The 11,637-nt window shown below is 36.3% G+C and overlaps 1 protein-coding gene across 1 annotated transcript in view; it reads left to right on the top strand.

The window, feature by feature from the left end:
* Positions 1-625: 625 nt before the first annotated feature.
* FSTL5 (follistatin like 5) overlaps positions 626-11,637 on the top strand; it is an 879,952-nt gene continuing 868,940 nt past the window's right edge. Inside the window, exon 1 of the mRNA XM_039541912.1 lies at positions 626-699. Coding sequence (XP_039397846.1) covers positions 698-699 — 2 coding nt within the window. The 5' untranslated portion in view covers positions 626-697. The remainder of the gene's footprint in view (positions 700-11,637) is intronic.

Genomic DNA, 11,637 nt, shown 5'->3' with positions numbered 1-11,637 from the left:
TCTCATGCACAAAAAACAAAGATTTGTAATTTTTTTGGAGTGGTGGTGGTGATTAATGAAAACACAGAGTAAATATACTTTGAACCCTCATGTTTTTCCATCAAAGTCAGGAACATCCCCAACTCAGCCACAGAGATCCATCTAATATAACAAATCAAAATGCTTTCCTGTAAAGAAGACACTAGAGGGAGCTCACATAAAAGATTCTCAGATGTGATAGAAACATGTTGCCCTTGGGGAAAAAAAGGTTAATTAACTGCTATACGGTTGCCAAATATATAAGGTGCACCCAATGGCCCTGTATCTCTCATGCTGCTGAACAAACTTGGCAGATATTGATGCTCCTTTCATTTCAGTGTAATGCCCATTTAAAGTATTAATAATGCTTTTCAATTCTCTAGCAAATAGGAAACAAGTTTATTCATAAGTTTTACTGAAACTATGGGATATGGAACACAACTGGTTAGCAACGAAGAGTTTATACATAATACAAAATTATATTCTTATGCACACACACACACACACACATTAAAAATAACATCTACACATTTTTGTTAACCAGAAATTAATTGTTCTTTATGTATTCTAAGATGGAGCAGAAGTCTTACCCCCATCCATTTTACAGGTACTTATTTACAACTTGGTGGTCATGTGAGTTCTCCTTACTGAAGAATACCCATGTGAGGAAGGACTGCTCATGTGAGTAAAGGTTAGATCCTCTGAGTGATGTTAGATAATGTGATATTAGTGATCTTAGATAACTCCAAAGAATGACATTCCAGTGTTTCAATACCACAGATTTTTCATGGAGTTCAGTTTTGTATTTATTATCGGCAAAGCTTTTTTCCTGGAGTTACATTCAGCTTTCACTATTTAACAGCATTTTGCTTTTATAGAACACTCTCCATCCCTATATCTCAAAGCACTTTACAAATGAGGATAAATATTGAGACAGATGGCGAAATTAAGACAAAGAGAGGTGGAATGACTTAGCCTAGGCCACACAGCTGGCCACTGGCAGATCCAAGAATACAATCCAGGTATCCTAAATCCCAGTCCCCTTCACAGTCCATTGGCCTCCACGAGGTGCATCAACAAGGCACTTTCTTGCTTTTTTAAATTCTCCATCACGATACTCTTTTTATGCATTTTTAGTATTTCATTTCTTCTCCTCTCCCTGCAGCTACTCCTAGCACCTGGTAATGACTATTTACTGTTTTACCATTGTCGTTATTTACTGTCTTACATTTTTGTTACAGAATAAGATACAACGTTATGTATAAACAAATGCCTGCAGCAGGGCTAGAGGATGTTCTGCCATATAATTTAAGAAAAGAGTCACACAATTTTAAAGTTCTTCAGTAGTTTTTGAAAAGAACAGATCAGATTCTCTGGCTTGCACTGGTCCCTTTGTGTTGCTTTGGATTCCCAAAGGGGATGGACACTGACTGCTTGTCCCCATTTGGGATTCCTCTGATGTATATTGGTTGTGAGCAAGCATAGACTTTTCCTAAGAGCCATGCCCAGTAAAAGAGACTGTCCACTATCACATGAATAGAAAAGCAACAATCATTTTATACTTACCATATTAAAATGTCTTATAAGAAATTAAATATTAATTCTGTATTACTAAACCAACAGACTCCTGATCAGTCCTCTTATGGTAACTGAGGAAATGTCCATGCATTTAATCCAATCAACTATTTAATACACTGGATTAGTGACACTCATTAATCTAATATAAATTAGCCTTTCTGCTTTCATACAATTACATTTTTTTCTGTATTATTTTGGGCTACCCTAGAAGGCCAACAAATCTAGATACTGCCACATGCATTTTAAATTACCATGAATTGTAAGTGGCACACTTTGTAACAGGTGTTTCGATTTGGATAATACTGAGAGTTTAATGAGTCATTCTTTCAAATAAATAGTAAGGCAATACTCTCCAGTCACTCATGTTAACAATAATTCATACAAGAAAAGGACAACAACTTAATTTTGACATTGTTTCCCAATCCTGGCAACATTTACTCTCAAATCTAAAGGCTGAGATAGTAAGCCTCTGGGGCATAGAATTTTTGTTCTGTTCATACAGCACAATGACGCCCTGATCCAAGACTAGTGTTCCTAGGCACTATGGTAATACAAATAATAAATCAAATTAATAATAACAATAAATGTAGTATTCAATTATTTTCAATTAAAATCTGCCAGTGGAAGCCAAACTAAGGAGACACTGGTCTATTCATCAATGTTTCAAGGCTTGGGTAGACTTGCTTTACTTGACCAGCACTCTTAAGTATAACCTTGCTGAGTATCTTCCTGAGCAAACTACTAGATCCGTGTTTATAGCCATTTGCTTAATATGTGCTTATTTCTTTTATAACGTCTTCCTGAACCACCTCTTTCTTGTTTGTTCACTTGTCACATTTCTTTATATTGTAGAGAAAGAATTGCTATTCTTATTTGTTGTACAGTGCCTAGTGCTGTAGGATATCTGATTCATGTTTGGGGTCTTTAGGCACTAATGCAATAGAAATAAATGAAACAATCAAAATACCAAGGAGATTTTCAAAGGCACATAAGGGAATTAGATGCCCCACTCCAAGTGACCCACAGTGGGAGTTGGGTACCTAATTTCCTTAGGTAGCTACCCACCCAATTTAATGGTATTTAAAATATCTGACAAAGATACACTCGTAGTTTAATTTTATGGACAAAATTCTGCCCTCAGATACATATACAACTCCTATTTACTTCAAGGGTGTGGGCATACATGTTTTAGGGCAAAATCTATCCCCACAATCCCTGTCTGAGTCAGATGTGTTTTCTGTATCATATTATGTAAGTAACTTTTCTCTGTTAAGTACTGTTAATCTCCAAGGCACGTATACTGCCTAAATGTTTTAGTTTATTTTTTTTTCAGTCACTTGTTTCTGATCTCTTGACAATAAAAGTCTCCAAAATTTTCAAAGAATGTACAGGACACAACCATGATGCTTTCTCTGCTAAATTTATGAAGGGTGTGTGTGTAAATATATAAACTGAAGATCAAAACAGGTCAATAACAGCTGCACTATAGCAAATCCTTATATAATTCTGCTTGGCTCTTCACAGCAGTGATATATAATTTTTTTTCTTGCTTTGCATTCCCATTTGCTTTAATAAGAGCTTCTCACTATCATTTGGAGCTGGAATATGAAACAAAGAATAAAGAAATGAGTGAGGGAAAGACTGCATCTTAATAAGTGGTTCCCACAATTATTCTTCAAGCTGTTCATAAAATTCAGTACATAGTTCACCAGGCTCCTGGGTTCCAATTTTGGAAGAATAACTCTCAGATCATTGAATAAAGAGAACAAATATGTTCAATTTTGTTTCTGGCTCAGTCATCCTACTAAAAATCTAACATAAAAATAAATATAGTACTTTGGTTATTTTGCTTAACGACATCAATGTATACATTTTTTGATTTATTTATTTTAAAGATAAGACTGAAATATCAGAACACATTCACAAAGGAAGCATTTCTTAGCTGTAGCAGGAATGACTGACTACAAGGATGCCTTATCACATAAGGAAAAATAACCACACTGATCTTTATATTTACAAATTTCTTCTCACTTGCAGTTTCTTTCCATTATGTAATCCATATGATAAATTCTGCAGACCTAGAGAGGTTTACCAAGTCTGATGGCCCTGAAGAGTTTATAATCTCTGCAGAACTAAGAGGCTATCAGCCTTGGTAGCTCTGTATGGTCCTAAGAATTTATAAGCTTCACGGGTTGACCAGCGAGGCCCACCCTGAAATTGGTCTTTGGGGTTTGGGCCAGAAAAATACGTTGATTACCCCACAAATCCATGAGTGAAGATCTGTGTCCCTACAGAATTTATTCCCCATATATGACATGCAGATCCAGACACTGTGATGTTCATAAACTCTGTGAGGGCGGTCTTGCAGAATAGTCTTTATAGACCCCTCAAAATTTTCATGTCAGGGAAAACACAACATATTGAATAATTTCAGAATTAATCTATGATATCAGACTTTCAAAAAATCAGTCAAACGCACCACTCGTCATTTAGAAGGATTAAGAATTAAGTAATTTTAAGAGTTTCTGGAAATGATATTTTAGAGATATAATGTTCCTAAAAATAAAAATCAGGAACTACCTATTTTTCAAATATTTATATTTGATTAATATCTTTGCCCACTCATCTTCAAGTTTTAAGGCGGGGGTGGGGGGGTAAGATCAGTGGTTTAGGTTTAACAGACTTAAAGTGGATTGGTTAAGCTTTTGAGAAATTAGAGGGAGTGGATAGAAATGGCCAAATCAGGATTATAACCAAAAACTAGCCAGTTTTATTATGGAGACTCCACTGTCTCCTCATAATATGCCCTGAGTTGCACCCATGAAAGCCTCCCCTGCCATTGCAGGAATAGAAATGGCAGGTTGTTAAAACTATGATAGTCAACTGTGTGGGAATGAGTTTAACTTAAACAGAATGTCTGAATTAAGTTCCTTTGGCTTAGTGCTAACATTCTGCAGGAACTATGCCAAACTAACCCACAGTGGGGAAAATGAGGCCAACAATGTAAAGATTAAAACTCACTAAAAATGTATTTTGTTTTTGTGTGGGGGAAACAAACATTTTATATGAGCATAAAATTATACTGGTAAAAAAGGGCATAGCATAGATCAAAACAGTGATGGCATCCCACTGTTTCTGTTTATATCCCAAATGCCAAGAATTTTAATTGGAAGATTTAGGTTTGGATTACCAGAAGCTTTAGCCTGCTGTCTTACTGAAATCATCCCCGATAAACAATGAGGTCACTACTAAGCAGGGCTAAATTAAGCATATGAAGAGGCCTTTTCTAGGATTTTTGTTTGTTTGTTTTGTTTTTTTTCCAGTATGTATATCCCATGCTCTGCCATGCTTGTTCCATGTCATCTAAAGTATTTGTATGATACTTGGTTTTCTATTATCATTGCAAGAAGAGCAACATATTGATTAAATATCAGTTTATTATTCAGAAGATTTTCTATTGAATTTTTTTTAAAGGTTTACAGAAATGTATCTTTGGTTACATAAATGTGGATTTGTTAATAATAATCCAACTGTGTTCTTTTCCCTGGAATCCTCCTAATCTGGTACTTAAATTTTCTGCTTTTACTGAGTTATGGTAACAGTGTAACTGGTATTTTTTTTAACTCCTATTTCTGAGATAGCAATATTCCTTATCATCATAGGTTTGATAGAACTTTAAATGGTAGACTTAGCAGACAAGACTTTCAGAAGTAAGTATTGATTTTGCTGTTTCAGCTGGGTGCCCAAATTGAGGCTACTTAAAAGGCATTGAAAATCAGGCCCCTTTCAAGTGTCGTTAGTTGGGGACTCAATAAGTGGGACACACAAAATCACTAGTGACTCTTTAAAATCTTGCTGCTGTTGTTGTTTACAGTAACACTTAGATCCTTCCCTCAAAACAAGGACCAGGGCCCGATTGTGCTAGGATCTGTAGTATGAGAGGAAGAGGATGTCATAACAGTCAAATGAACATGCCATGCATTATCAGTTGTCTCAACCTTTAGAAAACAATGCTCGTGTGTGTTTGAAAGTATAGATTATTTTAATATAAAGCACTTATACAGATTTCTATGTATATGAAACATTTCAGAGGCTGGGTATCAAAGACTGGCCACAAAATGGCTTCCAGATGTGGTGAGCAGCAAGGTCTGGAGTCATGTGTCAATAACAGGAACTAATAACTTGGATTACAGATGCAGCCAGACAGTTTTAGATCCCAGAAATTTAATCTTCATCAATTTCATGATTAAGTCAAGTGTTGTTTACTCCAATCACAGGAAGTTCGTCCTCGTAAACATTTGATTGCAGTTTGGTTGTTTCATTTCTGTAGTTATGATCTTTTCATCTGTACAAAAACAAACACAATTATAGTTCTGTACTACAATAAAGCCCTTATCTTATATACGAATGTCTTTTATGGTCTAGTTGAAGGTTAAACATCCAAAGCATCAACCAGCAGGACACAACAGACAGCTGACTTTTAAAAATAATGTCTGTTAAATAAATCAGTTGCTTTTGTTGCATTAACCTCATTAGTCTGACTGCCATTAGGAGAGAAAACTTTTGCACTGAAAGCCAAATAAGTAATTTTAGCTCTAATAGGAACAGAACTGTTGATGCAGTAGGATATCTTGCTTTTCAGGACTAGTATTTTGCATGCTTCTAAATGAAAATAAATTTAAAAAAATTAAACAGTGGGGTAGAGAAGGAAAAAAAGCCATTTTCTTGACGCTTGCAGGCTATTCTAATTGTTATACACTCTAATAATGAATGCAAAAGTAATTACCATAGCTGCAGGCACCACAATTTCTGGATGCACAACAGAGCGCTGAGATTCCATAATGAATAATATATGGGGTATATTTTTTGTCTCTTCTGAAGTTAGATTTTTATTCTTGCTGTTGAGAATTTGCTCTATTAAGAGTTCCAGCAGAACTTACATTATAGGGATTGTGCGCCCATCAAATATACAACCCTTCTGTTTTGGAATGGCATTGATTGTTTTAAAAAGATGTTGCTGAGTCCAAAGTGTGGAATAGTTGGATCGTTAAACAGCACACAACTTATTGCAGAAGATCTATATGGCATTTATCAGCCACTACTTTGTGGTACTTGTAAAAGTATATGATTGTAATGTGTAAAAATCTGTTTACATGTGTCATTTGATGTCACATGTTCCTTGAAGTCCAGAGAACAACATACAGTACATACATCACACGATACCCAAAGGAGTGCTCTGAGATCTCCCTGAAGCACCAAGTATAACCTCATTGTTCTCTTTAGTATTCTTCCTTCTTTGCTCCCAATTGAATTTTCCTTGTCTTGAAGTGGAGGAGGCAACACATTCTTTCCCTTCAATGTGCTGAACTTTTATACGTGTGTTGACATTGTTGGCCTATGAGCTATGAACAAGGGCAAAAAGTGATGTTATGGACTGGAGGAATGAGACACTTAAATTGTGAATGTTCCACTCTGTTACTTTTTATTCCTTTTTTCATCACATGCTATCATTTTTCAAGGAAATTTATTTTTGCAATTTGCTGAAGTATTCTATGTATCAATGTATCTAGTTTGGCTTGGCTTGTTTACGAAACTATGAATCTGCTGGTTGTTAGGGTTGAAGAATTAAAAGGATATATGCAAACTGTGCAAGGAGATTTTCAGTGACACCATAGACTTATTATTTCCCCCCAGGATATTTATATTTATAATTAGGGTTGTCAAGCGATTAAAAAAATTAATCACGAGAAAACAAAAGAAATAGTATTTTTCAATTCACTTAATACAAGAACTGTAGTCCAATCTCTTTATCATGAATGTTGAACTTACAAATGTAGAATTATGTACAAAAAAAACCTGCATTAAAAAATAAAACAGTATAAAACTTACACATCCATTCAGTCTTACTTCAGCCAATCACTTAAACAAGTTTGGTTACAATTTGCAGGAGATAATGCTGCCTGCTTCTTGTTTACAATGTCACCTGAAATTGAGAACAGGCATTTGAACGGCACTATTGTAGCCACTCTCCCAAGATATTTATGTGCCAGATGCGCTAAAGATTCATATGTCCCTTTATGCGTCAACCATCATTCCAGAGGACATGCGTCGATGCTGATGACAGGTTCTGCTCAATAATGATCCAAAGCAGAGTGGACCAACATGTGTTCATTTTCATCATCTGAGTCAGATGCCACCAGCAGAAGGTTGATTTTATTTTTTGGTGGTTTGGGTTCTGTAGTTTCTATACTGAGTGTTGCTCTTTTAAGACTTCTGAAGGCATGATCCACACCTTGTCCCTCTCAGATTTTGGAAGGCACTTCAGATTCTTAAACCTTGAGTTGAGTGCTGTAGGTATTTTTAGAAAGCTCACATTGGTACCTTCTTTGCATTTTGTCAAATCTGCTGTGAAAGTGTTCATAAAATGAATATGTGCTGGGTCATCATCCGAGACTGCTGTAACATGAAATATATGGCAGAATGTGGGTAAAACAGAACAGAAGACATACAATTCTGCCTCAAGGAGTTCAGTCACAAATTTAATTAACACTTTTTTTTTTAACTAGCGTCATCAGCATGGAAGCATGTCCTATGGAATGGTGGCCCTAGCATGAAGGGACATATGAATGTTTAGCATATTTGACAGGTAAATACCTTGCAATGCCAGCTACAAAAGTGCCATGCAAACGCCTGTTCTCACTTTCAGATGACATTGAAAATAAGAAGCAGGCAGCAGTGTCTTCTGTAAATGTAAACAAACTTGTTTGTCTTTGCGATTGGCTGAACAAGAAGTAGGACCGAGTGGACTTGTAGATGCTAAAGTTTTACATGGCTTTGGTTTTGAGTGCAGTTAGCTAACAAAAAAAAAATCAACATTTGTAAGTTACACTTTCGCTATAAAGAGATTGCACTACAGTGCTTGTGTGAGGTGTTTGAAAAATACTATTTCTTTTGTTTATCATTTTTACAGTGCAAATATTTGTAATAAAAATGATATACTGTACACTTTGTATTCTGTACACTTTGTATTCTGTGTTGTAATAGAAATCAATATATTTGAAAATGTAAAAAACATCTAAAATATTTAATAAATTTCAATTGGTATTCTATTTAACACTGTAATTAATCACAATGAATTTTTTTGAGTTAATCGCATGAGTTAACTGTGATTAACTCACAGCCCTATTTATAATATTTTGTGCTATCTCTACAGTGTAAATGCTCAGCATGGAATTTGGCTAGGACAGCAATGTACCTACTCTTACAAAAAGTACTGAAAAGGGGTTTAATGAATATAAACTGTCACCTGTGTTATGGTACAAATCAGTGAGTCTCAAGACTATAGCCATGCTGTACTTTTGTGTGGGTGAATGAAAGTCCCAAATCGTATATAGAATATGCATTTTAAACTCCTCAAAAATATTATACCATCAATAGGTCCCTTTGCCAGGGGGGAAAAAAATGCCTTTGGGGAACGCCTTTCCTGACTAAAACCCTGAAGGGGAAATCATGCTCCTGGGAAATTCTGGCTCTATCTATTGCGGAGCCCCTTTGCAATTGCAAGCAGAGCCAATATAGCCCAGAAATGAACTAAGCCATCCTGCTACATCATCCCCAATTAGGCACAGCAAACTCCATTATAAAATTGGACCCAGCTGCCCTTTAACCTTTAGGTCATGTGTGGCTCTGTCACAATCCTGGCCTCAGCTTTATACTGCATCCCAAATATGGTATCTCCAGTGTGATGCTGCACAAAAACCTAATGCTGGAGCACTGATTTAATATTGACAAAGAAGGGAGAGTGCTGCTGACTGAAACACTAAAGCTTCTTCCCATCCAACTAGTGACCTGGTCTAACAATACTTACTGTGTCAATTCTCCCATATCTATACATATTTTGGTGATATTATTTTTATTCTGGAAGGTTTTTCATATGACGTATTTAATAGTCATTGGGCCAGAGAAACAGAAAGGATGACTCAACAGCCCAGTTATGGTTTCTCACCTGAGCTGTGAGAAACCAGGTTCAAGTCCCTGTTCCAATGGCTATTTAGTTTTACCAAGTTGAACAACTTCAACAGGAGAGATTGAGAAGAAGCCACTCAGAATAGCCAATAGCCCAGCGGTTAGGATACGCACCTGAAAAGTAAGAGACCAGTGTTCCAATCATTCCTCCACATCAGGTAGAGGGGAAATTAGAATCTGAGCTTCCTGTATCCTAGGTGAGTGCTCTAACTTTTGGGATCCTGAGTAACAGGGTGGAGGGCACTTCCCCCTCCATTTTTTCCAAGATTGGGCTTTAGTGCCTAACTCCAGTCAAGGGTCTTGGCTGTAAATCCTGAGCAGACGGATGTCCCTTCCTCCACCCCACCCTTTAAGGGGTGGAAACTAGGGCACACCTGTTTCTTTGGAACTTCCTAGTTTGAGTGACTCCCAGTTCAGCTTGCTGGCTTTCGTGTATCCCATTCTGAAGCACTAACTGTCTCCATGCTTTGCACAGGGAGCCTGGGTGCCTAGCTAGATGATCACAGTAGTCCCTTCTGGCCTTGGCCCTATGAACTCAGGTCTTTGGGTTCCACTAGGTAGCAGGGTGTCTAATCACTAAATGCTGCAACACTGAGCCTAGCCCAAGTTTGAATGTGTTATGGGCCCATTCATTTTACACAAATTTGACTTCTTCTGTTAACTAGTGGGTAGTAATCTGTGTTCAGCACACAGTATTTTGCTGTGCTAGTTTGTGAGAGTGGAAATTAAATTATCTCTTTCCTCTCCATTGAAATGCCAGCCCCTCAGGGCATTCCTCACGTGTCAGCTCTTCCACCAGTAGAAGTGTGTTCTTTTCAATTTGCTCATAACATTTCTTCATAAACATTTGTTGTTTGAAAATGACCATCATGAGATATGGATGTAATAATTATATTGTGTTGTAACGCTACTGAACAAGTCAGCATATCTGTAAAAGTTAATTGGATATGGGGGAATAGTATATTATGTAGCACATTTATTAATTTGTTGTCAAAATATACCAATTATCTCTTCTCAACATATTTTCTACTTGATTTATTTTGTCTAACTTTTAGATGACATTGCTGTTTAGTCTGAGAAAGCCCTCTGGGAACAACAACCTGATTGTTACAAAAGCATTCTTTTAGCTGATGTATCTCTTTAATTAAAACTAAAAATGATCTAGCTTGGTTGTGTAGGACTACTGATACATGCTGTAGGTAAGTCCATGGGCTGTAGTTTAGTGCTTGATGTTTTTGAGATTCCTTATTTCCCAGTCAGAAAAAACACTGATTCTTGTTCTTCATTTGTTTTAAATGAGGCTTCACATTTTGGCATAAGCAGACGCTTATATGCATTTTTCCTGCCTGCATGTTGTCTGAATGTTTTTTAGGATAGCTTCCACAGTTGAGCAACTCCAGTAACAATGTATCTGGCACAGTTTCCAAAAATTTAGAAGTGCCAGGCTAACTTAGTGGAATGTACATTTAAACTAAAGGACTTAATTAATCATTATCTATTCATGAGATGCAGATGAGCCCATCCTTAAAGGGAGGATACAGGTTAGCAACAGATTTTTTTCTTAGTATATTTCTTGACCTAATAATGAAGAGTTTATAACAAATCAGAAAGATGATGTTTTCTTTTCTGGAGTGAAGCGTTGTCAGTCTTTACATTTAATACAATAGCTTTCAGTTTTCCTACATTTGTCTTCACCTTTTTCTAATGAAAAAACAAGCAAATTCAGATAATCAAGTTTCACAAAAAGACCTTCAAAGCATTTAAATTTGAGTTATCAAAGGGAAGATGAAAAAATGTGAGTCACTTATTTGTAAGTGAAATTCCAGCAGAGTGCATGCTGCACTTATTACAGTTAGACTGTGTACAATAGCTTGTGTAACCCGTGTGTTTGTGTTTGCATTTTAAAGATCTATCACTCTTCTAGATATCCTCTTACAAAGATCAGAATGAAACTAGTGGGTTTCACCTGCTTGACATACAGTTAAGGATTCAAGTGTTTTCATTAAATCATATATT

Source organism: Mauremys reevesii, linkage group 5 (genome assembly GCF_016161935.1).
Source record: "Mauremys reevesii isolate NIE-2019 linkage group 5, ASM1616193v1, whole genome shotgun sequence".
NCBI classification, from domain to species: domain Eukaryota; kingdom Metazoa; phylum Chordata; order Testudines; family Geoemydidae; genus Mauremys; species Mauremys reevesii.
The sequence above is the reverse complement of the archived record's forward strand: the minus strand, read 5'-3'. Positions and strand labels throughout refer to the sequence as shown.